The following is a 22,842-nucleotide window of genomic DNA, read 5'->3' on the forward strand; positions in this document are numbered from 1 at the left end:
GATTTGAGAAGAAAAAAACATCCATTCGGGACAGAGACATTTTAACATTTAATATTCAACAACGATAATTTAGAAAATAAACATTTCGTGGGCGAGAAGGTCTGAAATTCTTTTTACTTTCATGTAGAAATAATTTTTTAGTGATTTTTACTATTGTACTATATTATGATAATTGATGACGTTACTAAACAAATCAATACTATTCATTATCCTTCTATGATTACAAAAGTAATCAATAAAACAGTTTAGCTGCGACATAAAAAATTCTTTGTTGAAACATATTTGTCGTATCCTTTTTAAAGTTGTGGAAAGGAAATCCAACAAAATACTTCCCACATGAATTTTAAAGTAGCTTGTTCCTTAAACATTTACATATTTTAAATGTTGAAAACTTTATAAAAACTTTACACATTAAATTTCACTCCAATTCAAAACTCTAAATATTAATATGATTGACCTAAATTAATATGACTAAACACACAACCAATTTTCACTACTTTTCTATTAAAATGTATCTTATAAATTAGGATAGAATGAAAAAATCTAGAAAATATTTGAAAAAAATGTTCAAGTATTATTACTTCTTTCTACTCAAATGTATCACGTATACTAAAAGTCCTTTTGGAAAAAATATCAAAGTATCCGTCGGTGGAAACGATTGGAATGAAAGGTTGTATTTTTTTTTATTCTAACACTTATTGCCTTTCCACTTGAATTTGTAAACAAATACAAAGTCTCATATAAAATTTATGTCCGCGCATAACGTGGAAAGTCTCGATGAACTTTCCAAATCTAACATTCAGCAACGCACATGTTAATATCAGTTGTAATTAATTTTTAACTTGAACTTTTGCTTTTATATACTTTCATTACGTATGATGTGGTATGATGTGTACTTAAAATAAAACAAATATCAAAAAGTAAACTTACGTGGAATATCTTGCGTTTGGTTGCTTCTACCCATATACTGCATTGTACTTTAATTATCTTCTGAGTTTATTTAAAATTTTTCATTTTTTTTCTTCTTTTAAAAATTTCTTGTTTTGTATATTTAAATATGTATGAATTCTAATGTATAGCATACTCATAAAGGTATATATTGCTTGTTTAAAGCTCATCAATTTTTCCTTAATTTTTAAAGTTTGTATTCACTTAAACTGATAATCACAACTCATATTATTATTTTTTTCTTGTCATTTTTACCACAATAAATGTTTGGTATGTAAATGAACATTTTAAATAGTTTTCAATATCCATTTTTTGAATTTCAACTTTTGTATCTATCGTAATGCATTTCTGGATGACTTCTGAAATAGACAAACAATTTTTACACTGGTATGCACACTTTTATGATTTTTAGATTTAATCGCTCGGGAAAGCGACACAAATGAAGAATTTTAAGGTTCCGTCGTGGAGCCTTCTTAATTTGTGTCGCTCGGGTTCAAAACGGAGATTTACATTTGTGAACGTTAGAATAAAATTTGTGCGGAGAAACTAGAACTCTCGAAATCCTGAACTTCAAAATAAGATTTATTAACATTTCCCATGAGATAAATATATTCAGCTTTTGTATTCGTTTCATATTTTATTCATTATTAAAATAAATTTCGGCTTTAATTATAATTTCATTTAAAATCTACGTCATGCATATTCAAACTGATATTCAAACAGCAAATCTTTTGTTTTGTTTCATTTCGACTAAAAAATTTAAACTCTTAAGCTCTCATCATATGAAATTTAAATATTATGAATAGAACCTAAATATCAGTATAGTTGTCAATATCATTTTCCAAGGTGGACTTAAACATATATTTAAATAACCTTCTTGTCAAAATAGCATTTCTCTGTCAATATGAAGGAAATTATTGAATGAAAAATCCTTTTTTAAATTATTAACTGTGCAGACCTTTTTCAAGGCTAAATTTCCAATCCTTTCAATTTGTAATAAGATATACCAACAACTTAACAATATTGATTTGATTTTTTTTGTTCATATATTGAAAGTGCTCAACATCATTGAAAAGAGTTTACTCAAGTACGGCAGTTGTAAATTTTCCCACATACATAATATAAGATATTGGTCATCATGATGAAATCTATGAAGTCATGTACTATAATTGAGTGATACCGAATTATTTGGATTTTATTGGTCCTGATTAAATTTCACAACAAGTTGTAAATATTGTTCATTTAAGAGTCTCTAGTTAATTAGAAATCAGATATTATGACGAGAGCTAACTGAAATAGGCCATGACAAAAGGAACATACGTTGTCTTTTCTAAGTAAAGGTATCCAGTGAAATTATCAATTATATCAATTATAAATGAAACAAATGGACGATGAAAAACTGTTTCGATTATCAATTAAATTTTAATCAAATTCTATGAAATTTTCCATTGTTTAATTATTTTTTCACATTAACATTTCTCAATATGGAAATGATATCACATTAAGAGCTTACAATACACACAAAATTTTATATGTAATCATATTTGTATTTATTATTAGTTTATCAGAAAATTATCTTCAAATTCTTATTTGTGTGTATGGACAATTTTCCATTTATTATTACATGCTTCAAACAAAGCTAACGGTTTTTGTTCATTAATAAGAAATCAGTAGTTTTTCACTCTTTTTACTGTACAAACACTGACCATTTTATGAGCAAGCTTTATTGATTAATCAATTATGTATGTCCACCTTGTGAGCATTGGAAGGATATGAACGTTCATGAACATGTTTGTTTGGTAACTCTATAATGTGATACATTAGCGATGAAATTGAAATTTGTCAAGGTTAACGGAAATTAAAAGAAAGTTCTAAAAAAACGGCTCAATATTGTGGACAATGCAATGAAATTGAAAGTTTTAAGAAATTTTTACTGCATGTACTGAAATTTGTTCAAAATGACCATTCGTAAAGAAAGTGCCATTTTGATTAATTGTTTCCGTTTAATGTCATCATGTTTTGTTTATTTAGGTAAATTTTATGACTTGTAAAGAAAAGGACTAAAACAATTTGCAATGAAAATATTATTGAGGCATGGCGTATTAATAATGTAAATAAAATTTATTCACATACTATAGAATTGTATGTAATTATCACTAACATAAACAACATAGTAAACAAAAATAAATAATTCATAGTATTTTCATTCATTTATAAAAAAAAAAATGAAAGGTATATCATCATAAATTGCATGCTATAAGGCCACAATTCGCAGTGAAGAATTCATTCATAGGAAAATCAAAGCACACGTGTGAAAGTGTTGGAAAATTGCCATTGTTAGTTTAGCTTTTACCTTTACGGCTAAGTGTACAAAATTTTCTACCTATTTACATGTATTTTGTGGTTATTATGTTTAATTAACGAATAACGAATTCATTCGACAATGCATACATTTACATATCTTTTGAATCTATTGAAACGTCAAGGTTCATGTGTGAATCGAACCGATGATTAATTGAATCTTTTCGATGACGTTTATCACGTACATATTCACATAATAAATGATTTTTAACATAGTGACAAACGTAACGCTGTTATGAATCATATGTCACAAGATAACATACAAAATTCATTCTAACTGTCAACTATTATAGATTTTCCCAAAATTCAGTTGACTTTTTGAAAATAGAATACAATGTCCACAACAAGACTGAATAATTTTCATTTTATAGTGTGATGATTTATTTTATTTTGATGCATTTTCAAGTGCAGTGATTTCTTGAAAACTATCCAAGTATTTTTTTTCTATTTCCGCATAGAAATTGTTTCTCAACTTCGTAGAAAAAAACACTGCATATTTGCATATTGTATAAAGTTGCGGTAGACAAATAAATGATTGTGCAATTCTGACGTGGATTTATGCAAATTTACTGAAACATAAGTGCTCCAAAATGGATGAACATTTCAAATCCAATTGGATTATTGTTATTTTTAGTAAATTACTATCATTTTTTTTGAATTGTACATGGATTTCATTAAAACAAACATAAAGGAAAAGCTTGTCCAAAACAGTTTTAGATTATTTGTAACCCCGAAGTTGATGGAGCCTGTTCAAGAGTATGCTCACAAAATTGAGCAAGCCAACTTTAATTCTTTAAGTGTGCTAATAATAATGCTCAGTGAGTTGAGGAGGTTTATTGTCTGTTAGGAAATGATTTAACAGCTGTTTACATATGTCTCGAAAAATCATGAAATTATTATTAGTTTTCTACAAACCACATGTACATAATTTAAATTTAATTAAAACTAAATTAACAAAATGTTACTAGAAGCCACAAAATTCAAAGTACTAGATACATTTAGCATACTTGTTCATTTTATTCAATTTAAAATTTGTTTTATTAATTGGTCAACGTTTTCTATGGAAAATTGGTTAGATAAAATATCATTTCATCCTCATGGCTATTAATAAATTAGAAATACGAGCTTAAACATGAACAATGCATACAAAGTTTCTGCTGTTGAAATATTATTATGATATATCGTCTGTGTATAACTTTCATATAAAAATCTAACCAGTAACCAAAACTGTTAAAAGCCAGATACCCTTACAGATAAATAACATACTATCACGGTACAGTAATACCACTGCCGTAACTAAAAGGGTTCTCTTTGTATGTTAGGGCTAAGAGCTTCTGGAATATTTTTCGTAAGCTCTAAGCTTAAAACTAACTTTTAAAATATCTTGTAGCTGGGAAATGTGTTACATTATCTCCAAATATGCTAGAATTCTCATGCATGTGACTCATCTTCATATGTAAACCTTTTTTTATGAGCTTAACTTTTACTTAACTTTACCTCAAATTGAGTTTTGTTACTTTTTAAAGAAATTAATCAAAAATCAAGCATGGAATAAAATCGAAGTTTTTTTTAATATTTCTGGAAAATTGGAATTTAAAACAGGAGAACTGAGCCTTAATTATTGAATAGCTTTTTAATTATTGAACTGTCTTAATTGTTGAATTAAGTCTTATACTATCGAAACGGATCGGAAAAAAAGAAAATTATTGAATACCAGTTAGAATGATTTGATCGTAACATTTTTAGAATCAATTATTGGTATTAGGTATTTTTAAACGCTTTTTAAAATTGTAATTGCTATTAAAGAATTACAAAACTAAAAATTTTCAAGCTTATAAAAAATTTAACGAAACATTCACGTTTACAAATAAGTTAATTTAATAAATTTCAATAAAGTTATCACCAAAGAAATAAATTTCTACACACATGTTAGCACGCAGATCTGAATATATTCATAGAATACGAGCACATAATAAATAAATCATTAACTAAAGTATAGATTTTTATATACGAATATCAAATATTGTATTGATTGGAAATGTCAAGTTTTTTTGATTATTTCTTATTGAATGTCTATAACCTGTACAATAAAATAATTTTTTTTTTCATATAAAAATGACTAGTAATTATTGCTTTTTAAACTTTTTTTTTTGTTAATTTGTGATAATTTCCATTTAAAACCAATTTTGAGAGTTTAATTTTTTGATTTACACTAAATATTTAATTACTTTTTGAAATTGAGCAATAATATGTATGTTACACATTTTAGCACATCTGAAGCACATCATAATTTTTAATATTGAATCACTTAACAATGAAAAGAGCATAATGAATTATTCTTCATTCTTACATATTCAATCAACTTTTCAGCTACTTTACTTCACAATTTTTCAACAAATGAAAAACTTTTCTAACTTTTTCTTTCTTTCATGTATTTCAAAACGTTTCAGCTCTTCAAATATTTAGTATCCTATCTTGGTTTTAAAATTCTTTTCACATATTAATCATTAACGAGTTTCGTATTTATTAAAATGTAATGATGTATTTTTCCCATTATTCTCAACCATATTTTTGTTTATAAGACACCAAGAGCTTTTTCTTTTTCACGACCGAACCGAATGAAAGCTGAAAGGAAACTGAACTTTGAATGAGAATGAAAAACATTAGAATTCATGAATGGCACGTAAAGAATGTGCTTTAGGGAAGCAATAATCAAGCGTTCTCGTAAAACAATCACAACTGATCATTCGATTCGTACTAAAAAGAAGACAGATTAATAAGTATCGAATTTTTTTTGGCGCGCATGCATCTAGATTAATGTTTAGTTTATGAGAGAACTGTATATATGAACATGCATGCATTGAATAGATGTAAGCGTTTTTGTGATGATGTTATCTTCACGCACAGTAATTAGATGAAAATTTAGTCATTCGTTATGCCGCTAATTGGACGTACAAACTTGAAAATTATTGTGAATGAATGGAGATTGTTTGCGTGGAAGCAATATGTAGTCAGTTTTACAATTGGTTTTGTACCGTATCGTACAACAAATTAATATGATTCTTTGTTTCTATTTTTATCTTATCTTATATTTTGAAATACAAGTTAATCTATGTAATTTTCATATTTCTGTAGTATTAATTTATTTTAATTGATACTTTAGAATGCTTTAGACAATAAAAAAATAAGATAATCTGGAGAATCCCATAGCAACTTAAAAAAGTATTAAAAGAAAGCTTCAAGTATTTCCTATAGAAAGCTTTTAAAAGGATAATAGCTTTCGTACGAGCTTTTTTTAAAAGCTTATTTCAATAAAAGAAAATTCGTTTTACTTTTTCACTCTACATTTTCTTTATTTTGTCATTCCAACATAGCTAATAATTTCTAAAGGCTTGTAAACATCAGGATCGTCCGATGGGGCAAATGAGATATCGAAATTTGTATTGGTTATGTTAAATCCCATAGCCTCATTTGTTTTGTTTGATGATTCTTGTGTCGTGCTTTGTGGATTATTATCTGAAAATGCTCCAGATACAGCGGCAACTTCGGCAAGTCTTTCAATATCCCTTTCTATTTGTTTTTTATTCGCATCATGCACAGCATTACGAATTTTGATTTCTCCCTCATACATTACCATTGCTTTGATATAAGACTCACAAGCATCTCTTGCATCATTTTCTTTAAATTTACTTCCTCTCATCATGTCAATCCCTAAGATTATTATAAAGAACGTTTAATTTAAATCTCATAATTTTCAATATAGAATATTTCAAGGCTACCTGTTGCACATGATGAGATTATTTCATTCAATTTTATTGGCGTCAGACGATTTTGAATATCAGTTTCCACGACCTTAAAAAAATGGTCAGACTGTGAATTTTGTAATGTGTCATGTGTTTGCTGCCTTATGTTCTCAACCACATTATCCAAAAGACGAATAGGAGAGTTCTGAAAATCATCTTCGGGCGGCGGAATTTCTGATGATTTTCTTATCATTTCAACATCTTGAAGTGAATAATTTCCCTTTACAACATCGTTGAGAATATCTACTGCATCAACCTCAATTTCTGTATCTTGAATAACAGAAACTTTTGAACTGTATTTTTCGTAAATTTCTTTTTCATATGGAAGTAATGTCACATTTGCTAATAATTTTCTCAACGTTCTTTCATAAATTATCTTTTCATGTTCCAACCTAGCTCTTCGTTTTGCTTTTGCAATTTTCATTTTTTCACGTCGTTTGATGTTGTCTTCTTCATTCATTGCATCATCTTGTAAGTAATAAAAACTTTGATAGTTTTCAGGAAGTTTCTGAATCTCATCAACAGTCAACTTTTCTCCTCTATTCATTTTTTGAAGGACGTCCGAATACTCCTCTTTTGGTATTTCAATAAATTTGATATCATCAATTCGAACTTTTTGTTTGCCATCTTTTGTTCCATACATTTTTTAAGAACAGCACAAGATTTATTTTTAAACTTTCAAGCAAAAAACGCAAATTTAGCAGAAAAACTGAAACACAAAACTACAGCAAAATTTTCATTGATTTCTGAGATCTAAAAATTTAAGTTTTGTAGATGCTAAATGTAATTATTTATGTCTTTTAAAAACATAGTCAAATTAAATAAATTGTTTTTTCAGATGCTCTACATGAACTTGTCATGCTTAGTACTGGGTAAACTTCATAGACTGTGTCTAAGATTTCTCTGAATATTCATTAGTTTCAGGAAAAACTTGATAGAAACCACCTGTTTACTGTATTGAAAAATATACATTTAATTGAAGGTGTTGCTTGATTTTATTATTTTTGTGTTGCCTAGCTTGAATTTTCACTTTTCCTTGAATATTGGAAATAGAATAATTAATGTCTAAACATTGACGAATCTTATTAATATTTAATTTAATTAGTTTTAATTTGCTTTAAGAAATTATTAATAAATTCGTGATAAAGCAGTTCGAATGTTATGGGATATATTATTATTTTGTTTGATAAGTTCTTTAAATTCCAATCCCCAAATTAAAGAAATTATATTAAACAGACAAAATAGAAAATGCCAATGATCTGTGTCTTTGCGGTGGCTATATGCAAATTTTTCTTTATTGTCTGCTGTTTCGTATTCAATGAAAACGAAGAATATTAAGGAGCTCAATAAGAATAATTTTGATTTTTGTCAATCTTTTATTTTTGAATATTTTTATTCAAATTCTCAATTCATTGATATGATTTCAAATAAAATAAGAACATAAACAATGCTCAAAGCATTGCTTTTATTAGATTACAAATTCCATTTCTTAGGTATTGAATGTATTTGTAGCTAGAAAAAATTCGTCAATGAAAAATGTATTATTTATAATGCTCTCATTATAAGGCTACGAAATCAATATTATATCTGATTTTATCTTAAATTTTTTATGTCAATAAAATTTAATAAAGAATTACATGATACTTTAATATTATTCAGATTTAATCTGAATTTGTTGATGTCTAGCACAGTGTTTTTCAAACTTTTTTGCTTCACGGCGGCATACCTTGGAGGTAGGCCACAACCGAAACCGCACCCGAAATGCTGTTCATGGCATTTTGAAATATTTATGGCGGCACACAATTTGAACTACAGATTGATATTATTCACAAAATCTTTAGATAAATTCAATGGATTGCCCCAAAACTTTTGATCTTTTCTACTCACTTTTTGACAAATCAATTCAACTTCTTAGCTTCATTACCTTCATCATCCACATTACCATAATCTTTAACATTGTCTCTTGAGAACTTCTAATTTGGGTGATTTCGTATATAAATTCACGTTTCCAAGAAGGAATACATCACATAAATTTCCACACACATCTTTAATACCGTTGTTGAATGTAACACGAACAAATTAGAGACATGCATGTTTTGGCAAGATCTATCAACGGTTACATCCTTCATCTAGCTGAAAATAAATGTCAGAAATTTATTTTGAGTTTTCAGTAGAATCTTAAGCATTGCCTTGACAATGTATCAACAAAGTATGACAACTTATTTTTTAAAAGAATGGCATGTGAAAAAAGAATAAGATTGATGACACTTATGTCTTAAAACAATTTATTCACCTGCATACGTAATTTTTGATTGAATTATGAAATCGTTTTGTAATACATCGCTAACGAACGATGTTCAGGAATTCATAAAAGGAACAATATGACTATAAAAAGATACCACATAAGCAATCAATTTCATATGCTCAATTTGAATCCTAAGAGAATTTTTATTTATTTCATTGAGTTCAAACTTCATTTCCTCCAAAGTTTACAAATGATTAAATTCGGAACTCGTGTGAATTTTGATAATTTATCAGTATAATATTGATGAGGCTAAAGTGGAAACATGGATGCCCAATTTTTCAATGCCCCGTTGATTACTTTGAATGTTGCTTTTCATCCATAGATTTTGATAAGGTTAAATGTAGCTACAGAATTAGAACCTTTTTGATGAAATTTTCTTTTACTCTCATTTCTGAATTCCAAAAATTAAATTTGTGAAAATTATAAAACTGGTATAGATGTGGTTACTTTTGACTAATACAAGCGCATCAAGTTGCGGATTGTTTTATGATTTAGAGCAACTTCCGGAGGACATACGGACAAACCCGTTATTTTACTATGGGAGAATGCGCAAAAAACCCTTGAAGCATATCTTCCTATTAATTAAAAAAAGTACTCCTTAGATCCAGAAAAGTTAGAATGAATAAAGGAAGTTTACCAATTATTAAATGGAATTTTAATGAATGAATATTAAAGTATTGAATATAGTTATATCAAATGCCATTCGCTCAATTTACTTTATCAATATTTTAAAGCTAAGGTTGGAAATTTAGAAATAAATGCTCAGGAAGTATTAAAAATTCTTTTGGAAAATATACTCAATAATTCTTTATTTGTTCAGCATTTAAACTCTCATGTAAAATTAATCGGTTTAGTAATTTATTTAATTACTTCCACAAGAATCGTTATTATTTCAGAAGGGTTGATTATTTCAGTATTACATCCACTCTATCCATATTCGCTTGTAATTTGATATCACGTATCATAAACACGAGCATGTTTCCAGTAAAAAAAGTGTTGACTAAATATTTTTATTACATTAGCATATTTTTTGCTTTAATTGATTTCACGTACAATGGCAAGGAAGGAAAAGTGAAAACACATCTATTTTTGAAAATTTTTAACAATATTTTACTGCTGATACTACTCATTATTCTACCAATGCAAATGAAATTACTGTTGAATTATTTGTTCCGGGAGTCATCACATCCGGAAATTATAGCTATTGTTTGGGGTTTGGAGTATATAACATTATTTATTTTTGTGTTGGCACTATACGGAACTGTTCTATTTAATAGAGAAGAAATTCGAAAAATATGCAATATGGGATTATTGATCCTTAAAAAGCCAGACGATCAATTTTTAAATGATGAAAGGAAAATGTGGAAAATCTTTTTCTACAAGATTTTCTTGATTGACAACTGCTTCTTGCTCATCAATATGATTTCAAATATATCAACAATATTTGCACATTTAGGAACAGCTACCTTTTTCTTGACTTATGTTTTGAATTTCCTCAGTTCAATAGCATTTAATACTTTCATATACATTTTACTACTTATAAAATTTGAATTCGATAAAATCAACAACTGTATTAGAGAAAATATCACAAAGGATGACTATAAGAGTTTCTTGAATAATGTTGTTGAATATAAAAGATTAGCTGCTTATTGTAAAAGAGTTATAACAATTTTTTCAAAATGTTGTATTTTAAACTTTTTATATGCTGTTGCAACTACTTGTTCTGGGGTAAGAAACAAATTTGTTGTATTGTATTGATTATTTCAACTTATTGGAAAAAGTTTAATTAAGAAAGATTTCAATTTAGATCTTCCCAACACTCAGTATATAAATTGAGTTTTTTAAACACTTTTCTATTGTTAACAATCGTACAATGTGTCGAACTTTTAATTAAATTTCGTACAGTGAACTTCGAAAAACTATCTATTTGTAAATATATTGAGAGCCTTAAGCGCATTTCTATTTAACCAGTCTGAAACACTCTATTACATTTCTGCGCAAAGCAGCATTTGAAGCAACTCGCCGCCGCTTCCCCTTTGGATTTCAACCAAAGTCGGTTTAATAAACTTGTGTTTCTGTTCCAGCGATGACATTTTAACAATGATTGATAATAAGAATAATAATACGCTATAAATACATAGAAGATTATCTTTGTGTGAAGGTTATAAAGATTATGAAGGAAGCAGAACATAACGTGTTTTGTGGCAATCTAGCAAATGGCGACGTACTTTGAACATGTTTTTATAAAAAGAAAATAGAGACATTTTTTCCCAGCATTGAGATTTCGTTCATTTATTTTATTTTTTGTAGATATGAAAAATTCAATTTTTTAAAATTTGTCTTTTCTTTTTATTGCATACTAAAATAAAAGACAATGACTGTTTATGTAATGTACGAATATCTAATAGGATTTGGATTACTTTTGTATTCGGCAAATGTACTTTATATATGCTTCATATTCAATGAAATATTCAGTTCAATTTATGTTGCAAAAATCTTGATGAACTCCTGTAAAAACATCATAAAGACTCTAAAATCATGCTCGTTTGGGATTCGCAACATAAAGCTTGAACAATCGGTAAGGGTTGTTTTATAAATCAAGTTTCCCATATAAACACCATTTATCTTATATAAATTATTTATATTTTAGATTGAAGAATTTTCCCTTGAATTACTACATGGAAATGTGGAGGTCACATTTAATAATCTTTTTACCTTAAATTATAAGCTATGGTACTCTGTAAGTATTTCCTAAATATGAATAATTCATTATAATTTTAAAGTTAGACATTAATTTAATTGTAATATTTTTTATAGATTGTGACATCAATATTAAATTATATCATTGTATTAGTACAATTTTATATGTCCAAATAATCTTGTTATAGCGTTTCAAAGAATTCAAATTTCCCGACTTCATGATAAAAGTTTTAAATCCTATTAGACACTCTATTTTATTACTTATAACGCGATGCGCTAGCAAAAATAATGTTAAAAGATGACATAAACATCAACAACAGAGATGGAAAGTTGTGGAAAATATTCAGCAAAAAGAAAAACTTTAGGCAGTGAAGAATAAATTAAACTTTATAAAATAAAAGAAGGCACTAAGAGGAGAGAAAGAAAATGTCACCATATCATTGGATCAGAAAAATCATTATACAATTTTGGTGAACAACTGGCAACGTCACTGTATTGATATTTTTTGACATTGTGGAAGAGAAGGAAAGGGATATATTATCATAGAAAATATTACCATATCTATAGCAAAGTGATCTGTATTGCTTTAATATCCTTATTTCCGTTTGCCTACTATGTGATGTTGAATGATCTTGACATTGTTACAGGATTAGATGATTCCGTTTTAAAAATAGCTCCTGCTGTAAAATATATGGATAAATATTTATACTAATGGATGTTGCTTATCTATCTGCAAATGTCAATCGATTCATTTATGTAAAGTTTGATACATCATTTGAAGCTAGTACCAAGCTGGGTACCATGTATTCTTCAATATATGATATCAATAAAATCACATATCTTTATTAAGTATTCATTCATATTATTGCATCGCTTGAAATATGCCACTTCGTAACTTCAGCTATATATTGAAGTATTTTTGCTTAGATACGCATAACATAAGCCACATTTTTTAAATTCAGATAAAACTTGAACTAGAAATGCAAAACAAAATTATTATTCATAATTATTGACTGGAAAAATTGCGGACACTTGAGATTATTGCATTATTATACGGAGACTTTGAGAAAGTAACAGAAATGAGCGGAAAGTTATTTAATATATATCGTAATAATTCTAGTAGAAAAATTTCAATTTCAAATTCTTCTTTCACTCACATTTAATTCTTTCGCTTTGATGATAAATTCATATTTCATACATTCAAGCATACTTTTTTAAAGCTTGAATATATCAACAAATAAACTTGGAGTAATACAAATATTATCTTCTATTTGTGTTATTGTTCGAATCATAGACATACGCAGCCTTTTAAAAAACACTTCAAAAAGTAAATTCAATAGAGGAACAATGCTTTGAAATTGTGTCTGGTTTATATACTTTCAAAAGTGACAAAGTGTTTTACATACTCTGAATTTTCCATGCATTTTAAATTTTCCTTATCTTGCGCGTGTTGATCAATTATTAAAGACATCCTTGAGAAAAGTTTATTTCTTCATTTTTAATCTTTAAATTGGCTCATTCAATTGCATCAATTAAACAAAGTTAAGTTTGAGTTAAACGTTGGAAAATTTTTGGCATTGACAACCGCTTGTTTCATACCATGATCACTACAATACTCAATTATTTGCTTTTTCTGATTCAATTTGTATTGGATTCGCTTTACAATCAGCTGTATTCTTATTAAATACATACATATATGTTATTCAAAGCTTGAATACGTACGCATGAAATCTTTCGTGAAAATTAAATATTTTTTGCTGATGATGTAGGTGGATATAAGGCTGTTTCCATCAAATTTAATTCAAGAGTGTCTAAATCATTTCATGCTAGTAAAAAAATACACATATGATAAATTTCAATCATTCCATCGTCTCTCTCTCTTGAAAAGTTTCAGAATTTTTACAACATCAAAATTTAAAAAGCTAATAAGACGATGTATGTAAGAAAGGAGCTTGGTGTGTTGGCAATTTGAATACAATAAGTGCAAATAATTCAAAAGAGTTCTTCGAAGGGAAAATTACATTGTATGTTTAATAATTAAAGTACATACCTTTGGTAGCAAATTCAGATTTTGATACATACTTCAATGAAAGTAACAGATTTCATTATAAAGTGTTAATTTATGCTTAAAACTTCATCGAGCGAGCTTAAAATCAAAAGTTTTCTTAATTAAATATGTCAGTAATTTATCAAGTAAAGCTGTGTTTAGCATCTATCAGTTAACTCAAATTTATAAGAAATTACTTTGCAACAAAAGTCTTTCAACATTTTGAAAAGCTTTCATTTCATGTTAAAAAATATAAATTTGAATTTTGCAATAAGGGAAGAACTGTAGATTATTGATAATAAAAGAATAAGAGTGTACCATAGAACGTAGGAAATGATTGATGACAAGTCCAATAATCCTTTATTCATATGTAAATCATTCAAAATTTATTTTTGATAGGAAGTCAAAAAAGGAATTGATGTAAATTAAAGCCATCGAATATTTCCTATCATCTTTAACTGAAAGTTAAGTGGATTTAATTTTCTACGCTGATCTAATTTCATACCTTTCTACATGTATAGACAAAAATGTTGTATGAAGCGATTCGAAGGATTCTCAACTTAAAGCACAGATAATTTGAAAATGAATATATTAGATTTTATGTCGAAGATGTCAGAATTCCGATAACAGAGTGAAGGGTGGCTCATTTTTTGCATTATATTATTATGCAAAATGAGTTTTCTGCTATTACAAGAATGTTTCATCCATTAGTTGATATTAGATTCCGGATAAAAATAGATGTCTGTAGAGAATAGTAATTTATATTAACATAGCAACACTAATTGTTTTGTTGATCTTAATCTTATAAATTGCTTCATTTCCTCTTCATTATAAAGAGCAAAACACCTTTATACCACCTTTGTATTTCAATAATGTTGATGCAATATTGTTTTCTTTTTCATGTTCTAATTATTCAAAGAATTTTGTACAAAAATATGACGAAGAAGCCTCAAAAGGTGATATTCGTTGATTAATTATTTTATTAAATGAGTAAGGGCAGTTATGTTGTTGAAAATTTTACAACGCCTAAGAAAAAGAAAGCTAAGAGGAAGAACATTTCTTTTGCACTTCTGATGGCTTTCCTCTACATTTACATATCTTTCATGATATAAATTTCGTATTTTTGAGCGAAAGCAGAAGATTTTATGTTTTCTGTGCGAGTACAAAATATAAAACTTCGTTTCTCAGTTTTATTCGAGCTGCGAACATCATCGGACGGAAGTGCTGAGTGAAAAGAGTGCTCGTAAATATATTTTTACAATCGTCTCTTTGCTTTCAAAGAATAGAAATCTTTAACAGAATTTATACAATTTTGTGACTCGAACGATATCAAGTGTTTTTAAAAATAAGTTATGGAAGGTAAATAATATGAGATTTACTGTAATAGATCGACAAATGGAAATAAGATGCAATAATTCAATTTGAGAATAATTTCCGGCAATCGTGAAATTGGTATAATTTTTTATTCTCACTAAAAAATAAAGTAGCTGTGAGTGAAAGATTAAAGAGTGTGTCGCATTAGGTCGATGATAAGCTAAACAATTGAAGTAAATTGATATGGAGTGTTATTAAATTGAAACGAAAATGAAAAATGTGTGAAATATTTCTTCACTATGACTTTGTATGGTGAAAACAACAGTAAAAAATAGGATTAATTTTACTGTGAAGTGGATAAGTAGATATGAAAATTTCAATTGATTTACGTTCAAATATTACAACCAATTTGAGCCTTTTTACATTATAAGCAACAAAATTCAATATTAAAGGGTTATGTGAAAAGTTTATCGTAAAAAAATCTGATAAAAAATTTATTCATTTCCTCAGTTTGAGTTTGAAATTTTGCAAAAACCATCTTAATTTTTCATTAGGTTCATCTCGAAGAAATTGAGATTTATGGGTTTTTATACTTATGCAAAATAATTATTTTAACAAAATCGTAAATTTCATCTTCACGTGATTAAGAGAATATTTAACATTTGAATAAAATATATGTAGTCATACCTGTTCACACCTAAAATCTCAATTCTAGTTTTCTTTTTCATTCAACTTTTGTTCATTTATAAAACTAAATTTGTAAACAAATTTAAATATTTCCTAGAAATGGGATAATTCCTTTAAAATTAATTTCCCAAAAATTATACGACCGTAAATTATTCATAAAATCCTTCTCATAAATTGTTTAGCAGCTCGAAATGTTTATACAATTTTTTTCGGAAAATAATTACTCAGTTTTTCAAGTTCGTTAATTATCCTTTTGAACATAAAATTAATCTACTAAAATTTTATAATCCTAAAGTCGACACATATCGTAGACATAATTCTCTAGATAAATGCTTATATCATATTAGTCAGATCTTTTTTGCTTAACTGTTATGACTAATCTTTTATTAAGATCATGAAAATATTTCTGATATAAATATAAATATTTCATTGAAAAAAATAAGATGATCTGCGAAAATTCAATATCCAAATTTATTATAATAAGAGCTTAATATAATTTTCAGGAAAATTTTGTTTGATTTTTTAGTAGACTTGTTTTTTTGGAATAATTGAGCTATGATGAGCTATCTTTAAAAATCAAGATATTCTGACACTTGTGATTAATCTCTTACGGATATTGATAAGGATTGATGCTTGAATAGCATAGGGATATTATCATATGAATACATCATATAATTAACCCAAACAAATTTCTGAAATGTGAACATCCTAATAAAAATGAGACGATCTATCAGGACATGATTTTGTTATAAAGTTGCAAAAAAAGCGTCAAAAATATTTGAAATTTGATCAATCCATTAAATTCCATTATTTTAACTTATACGAAGTGTTTTCAAGTGTTTCAGCATTGAGGAACATAAATGTCATGCTTGTTTTAAGTATAAATACGAAACTGATGGTCATCCTACAATTCAATAATCTTTTTTGAATGAAAATTTCCAAAGTCATAGTAATTCATCATTTCTAACGATGTTTCAATATTAAATATTCAAAACAAAAAGTCGTTAATGATGCTGATTCATTTTCGAGTATGGAGTCTAAAGATGTAAATAGATAATTATGTTATGAATTAGGCTACGAAATAAATATTTCTTCAATATAAAATAAATTAATGAATATTTTATTATTTTGATAAGACTTGGATAAGACGAAAGTTTTGTAAAGAAAATTTCTTGAAGATGAAGAAGGAAAATTTACTTGAGAAATTTAGATGAATTTTATTTTTGGAAAATTAATATGGAATGTAGAGTAAGCGAAGAAAACTTGCAAGTGGGGAGCTTCAATAACCAATCAAACGAAGATAGTACTTTGTAATTTATGATCCATTTATTGAGATTTATTGATCTCTTGCTGTGTTAAGAAAGCTGATAAAATTCCAATGAGATTCATTAAAGAATTAATTAGTTATATCTAATTAAGTGAGAATATTGATCAGAAACAGGATCAGAAAAAAATAGTTTATAATGTTCCCCAAAAAATCAAGAAACTCAATTACACTATATAGTCCACGCCTTGTATGGAAAATAATATTGTCTGTGAATTAAAGCAAATGTTTTATTTTATAAAGTTCATTTCCCAAAAGAGTCTCATTAAGTTGTATTAAAGACTTGTTAACTTTATTTTTGTTAGGCTTGTGTTTGTTGCAGCATGCGAAAATTTACAAGTGAATATTATCGTGCTGAATATCACTTGAAATCCCTCAGAGTTCACTGCTTTCAAAATTATTGTTTTGCGTGGGTTTATACAATCAAATTTGATATTTTTCTTTGATGTTTTACAATCCTCTTTATTAAATTTCACGTAAACAATCACCATTTTAACTTTGTAGCTCGTTCATTCTCGTGTGTAGAATAAAGGACAATCATATGTGGCTTACCAGGATTGAAGTGTTTCTTATTAATTCTCTATATTTCGTGAAAAATTAAATTTTTGAATTTCTTTCATGACACATTACTCTGTTGCTATTTAAATATATTAGGAGAGTCTTTCTTGGTTTCAACTTTTTGTATAATTGAAATAATATAAATAAACTGAATATTATCGTAGCCCACTTAATATTATGAGTTAATATTTCACTGTTGAGTGGGAATCAAAACATGTGTAGTATCTTAAACATTTTCTTATTAAATAAAATATTAGTATAAACACCATATCTTAACACTCGCCTCCCATTAAAGTAATCTATCTCTTCAAATTTGCTTTTGGCTTATATCAATCATCGGATTATAAAAATCAATGTCAAATTTAATTATGAGTGAGAAGTTTTGGTATTCCGCCACTTTTTTTTTGTGTTAAACAAAAGTGATTTTCCACACGATTATAAATAAATGTAAATCTATTTACTTGTTTTATTCGCGACTGAGTCATGTCACAAGTTAAACCACAGACTGTGTTTAATTAAATTTACTTTCGATAAATTTAGTAATTAACGATGTTAATTCACTGTAATATATCAAGCGTAAAAGATCAAAAAGTGGTAGAAAGTGCTCAATAAAAATATACTTTAAACAAACTGATAATGCAATAAACATTAATAATTATATAGACAGTCAGTTAAAACTACAAGGTTGGTTATTGAATTTCTGGTGCAAAAAAGAATATTAAGAACATTATTTATTACCATTTATTACTATTTTGCGTTTTATTATTCCTTTAAAATTTATAAAAGCCATTCGCAAGGATAAAATAAACGAATGTGATTCATTTGTACATTTGCATAATGAAATCTTTAGAAGAAATGAGAAATGATGGAGATTTTTTTTAAACAATACATTTATTTTCAGAAAATCTTCCAAGCAATTCAACAGAGCAAGGCGTAGATCTTCTTCGAAAGCTGTATAATGATTGCAAAACGAAAAGAAAATCGTTTATTGGACAAAGCAATTTCACGGGTATTCAATTTGGGAATTTTTTAATAATAATATAATTTAGTTCATTAGTCTTTCTGTCTGTCATTCCGCCCACAAAAAAAAAAAATTTAATATAAGATTCTGAGATTTCTTATGTCTTTATATCATTTGGAAATTTCAATGTTACATCCCCATAGTATTCCTAATAATCGATATTGGATTCGATATTGCTTGATGGGCTATTATGCTAGTAATTAATAAAAACCGAATGATTATTTGTAATTGATGCTAATATTAGATTTTTTCATTTAGACCGACTATCATTCTGTCCAGTCACATTTGATGGTAAATAGCAACATTTATATACCTACTTTATTGCCCAAAAATAACCGAATAAAATTACTTTGATATAGGATATCTATGTTGGGGACCAACAAAAGCCAATACAACAGAATATAAGCAATGTCCTAATTATGTTATTGGATTCGATGGTAGTTCAATAGCATCAAAAGAGTGTTTAGAAAATGGTACATGGTTTAGACACCCCGACTCTACCGACGTGCCGCATTGGACAAATTACACAGCATGCATAGACCGTAAAGATTTTCATGTAAGTATTAATTAATTTTTGTAAATTAATAGCAATCTCTTGTGATAATGCTAGACTTTTTATTTCATCTTTTTTAATTACAGTTCCGTCAATCAATTAATGACATTTATTTTTATGGCTACTGCGTCTCCCTTTCGACATTAATAATCTCTCTAATTATTTTCTTAAGCTTCAGGTTTGTAGAATCGATTTTTCTTTGGAGTTTACAGCAATTAAGAATTATTTTTAAAATATCCTTATTTCTTATTTCTTCATTCGACGTTCCTAGATCATTAAGATGTACGAGAATAAGAATTCATGTGCAATTATTTACTTCGCTAGCACTAAGTTGTATATTATGGATAGTTTGGTATAAATTTATTATAATTGATCCGGACATAATTTCAAATAATTCAATATGGTGCATTGGGCTTCATATTGCTCTACAGTACTTGATGATATGTAATTACTTCTGGATGTTTTGTGAAGGCCTTCATCTACATCTTGTACTTGTTGTTGTTTTCATTAAGGATAATGTTGCTATGAGGATTTTCATTGTCATCGGATGGATTCTACCATTAATCATCGTTTCAATTTATGGCATTTTAAGATCGCAACATTCAATGGATAATAATTAGTAAGAATTATGTTCTATTTTAATTAAAGCATTACTTCCTTTTGAAACTTTATTAGAAACATTATTAGATGTGCGCTTCATGAAAGGCTTAACTTTTATGTAACTTTCAAAATTTTCTTTACATACTAAGCATACATCCTGGTGTATATAATGTTATCAAATGCTTTTAAAGACTGTACAGTCCTAATTTCAATATTAATTAGTTTACTTTATATTATTTTTATTTTTTCAAGTTGCTGGATTGAAGAAAGTTTCTTTATTTGGATTTTAACAGTACCTGTGATAATTTCATTCATCTGTTCAATGGGTAAATATTCCTCAAAGTATTTTGCATAGTTTTATTTAATTATTTTTCATTTAAAATTTTTTCTATAGTTTTTCTTGTGAATATTGTGCGAGTCTTAATAACAAAATTACATCCTAAATCCGTGGCACCACCTCCATTAGCACTGAAGAAAGCAGTTCGTGCAGCACTAATTTTAATTCCTTTATTTGGATTACAACACGTTTTGATTCCCTTTCGACCAGAGAAAGGATCATCGCTAGAAAGCATTTATCATGGTGTTTCTGCTGTTATTATAAGCCTTCAAGGATTGTGTGTGTCTTGTTTATTTTGCTTTGCCAATCATGAAGTCATTATTGCCGTATTAAGCTATTTAAATAGCTTGCTACCTACATTGTTTAAAACATCTTATCGAGAAAGCTATTATGCACAAGGTCCTACAACAACACGTGATATAGTATTATAAAATTTATTTTAATGTGGTCTATAAAAAGAGACCACCGTTATTAATTGTGATTACGTGTAAATAGTAGCTGTTAATTTGATAACATTGTTTCATTCACACATCTGTTATTTGAAGTTCTAAGTCACAATCGTTACCGGTCTGTTTCTGCTTCAATACTTAATTGCTGTACATCAACACAGTGGTCATAGTTTCGAGACTTGTCATGGGGATTGAAGCTCACAGCTTTTCTTTTAGACTACAGGGAAAGATGCTATCAAAGGAGTTGGAACCTACTAGCATAAACTGCAGGTCCGTGCTTGCACGGGTGATGTGGAGAACTCTTACTTATTAAACTGTCATTAGCCTTGAAACGCATATAATGCGTAGCTATAAATCTTAAGGTCTGAATATCTAATTTATTTTTTTATAGCTTCAATCATTTAATATGAAAAGAGAAATGAAACAAAAAAATCTAATTTTATTAATGTTAATATAATTGTAAATTATGGCTAACTGAAAAAATTGAAAATTAATAAATGTATGTAAACGTTGACACTTGTTGTACATGTATAATATGTTTTCCTCTTTTCACTATTTTAGTTTCAACAATTGAAGTGATTAGTCATGAAAGCTCTTTTCATTATTTTATTGTGTCTTTTGTTTATACAGTTTGTTGTCACTCAACAAAATTTCAACTATCAGAGGCCACAGAATGGAAAACGTAATTTTATCTTTAAGATACACTTCTCAAAAAAATAATCAATATTGTTAATAGTAACAAAATATTTTCTTTGAAATTTTCTCTCTCCATAATTTTGTGGCTCGCATTATGTGTGATTATTACTTTCTTTGTTTTGTTTTCATTTGAAGCTATTTCAACGAAAGTCCCCACAAATTCTAAGACAAATAACAAAAACAGCAATAACAATAAAAATGATGGAAGAAATGTTATGAAAATTGAAGAGTCACCTACGGAGGAGGGATCAAATGCTGAAGAATTGACGACAGAAGGAACAACAGAATAAATTCTATTTTGCCATCATTATAACTTCAGCTTTGTCCTTCATTATTTTTAAATTGAAATGTCATCAAAAGGAATAAAATTATCAAACAATTTTGAATCCTTTTCAAATGAAGTTTATTATTGAGATGTCATGGTGAAATATCAAATCTTACTAATTACTTAGTTATATTTTATTTTTATTTTTAATACATTAAGATAAATTACCAAAAGCAATTTTCATGCTTAAAGAACATAAATTATCCTTTCATACATATTTAAAAAGGTCACTATTTTTTCTTGATAATTTCAGAAAGATAGACGACAGTCTTAAAATAAAGTTATCAACACGATATCTTAAAAAGGAAGGAAAAGACAATTAACTTATAAACGGATTAAATATTTTAGAATTTTTCAGAACTGGATGATTCTTTCGTTTGACACAAGTCTTTCATGACAATCAGATGATGGGCAAGTGGCAATTTTTATGGTAGTTAATATAAAAATTGTGCCAAGAATAATTTTTGCCGTTCGGGTCTTCTTTATTTTTAATCATTTCTATATTATATTTAAAAAAAATCCCGAAAAAATCTATTGGCAGCAATGGTCATAAATAAATAATTCAATAAAATTTGATAACGATATTCCCCTCTGTCTCTATTTAGACTCTTGGCCTTTTAAAATTTTTGCAAAAAATAAATTATTGATGGTAATTTTAATATATTGTTGAAGAGAGTTAACAAGTCCATGAAAATGTTTTTCCACTTCCTCGACAATCTAATAATATTTATAGCTTGTTAACTTTAGATACTACATACGAGTTAAGCTATATGGCAATAAAATTGTTCTTTATTGCTTCATTTTCTCTCAAACT

At 27.6% G+C, this 22,842-nt stretch overlaps 1 protein-coding gene across 1 annotated transcript; it reads left to right on the forward strand.

The window, feature by feature from the left end:
* Positions 1 to 15,370: 15,370 nt before the first annotated feature.
* LOC139095872 (calcitonin gene-related peptide type 1 receptor-like) lies at positions 15,371 to 21,541 on the forward strand. The gene is made up of 8 exons (XM_070647411.1): positions 15,371 to 15,523; positions 18,949 to 19,056; positions 19,327 to 19,359; positions 19,428 to 19,624; positions 19,708 to 19,799; positions 19,893 to 20,240; positions 20,474 to 20,547; positions 20,616 to 21,541. The coding sequence occupies exons 1-8, from the start codon at positions 15,517 to 15,519 to the stop codon at positions 20,987 to 20,989; spliced, it is 1,233 nt and encodes a 410-aa protein (XP_070503512.1). The 5' UTR covers positions 15,371 to 15,516; the 3' UTR covers positions 20,990 to 21,541.
* Positions 21,542 to 22,842: the final 1,301 nt, after the last annotated feature.

The sequence above is a fragment of the Chironomus tepperi genome, unplaced genomic scaffold (genome assembly GCF_022539635.2).
Source record: "Chironomus tepperi strain 1889 unplaced genomic scaffold, CSIRO-AGI_Ctep_v1 contig_376, whole genome shotgun sequence".
Classification (NCBI taxonomy): domain Eukaryota; kingdom Metazoa; phylum Arthropoda; class Insecta; order Diptera; family Chironomidae; genus Chironomus; species Chironomus tepperi.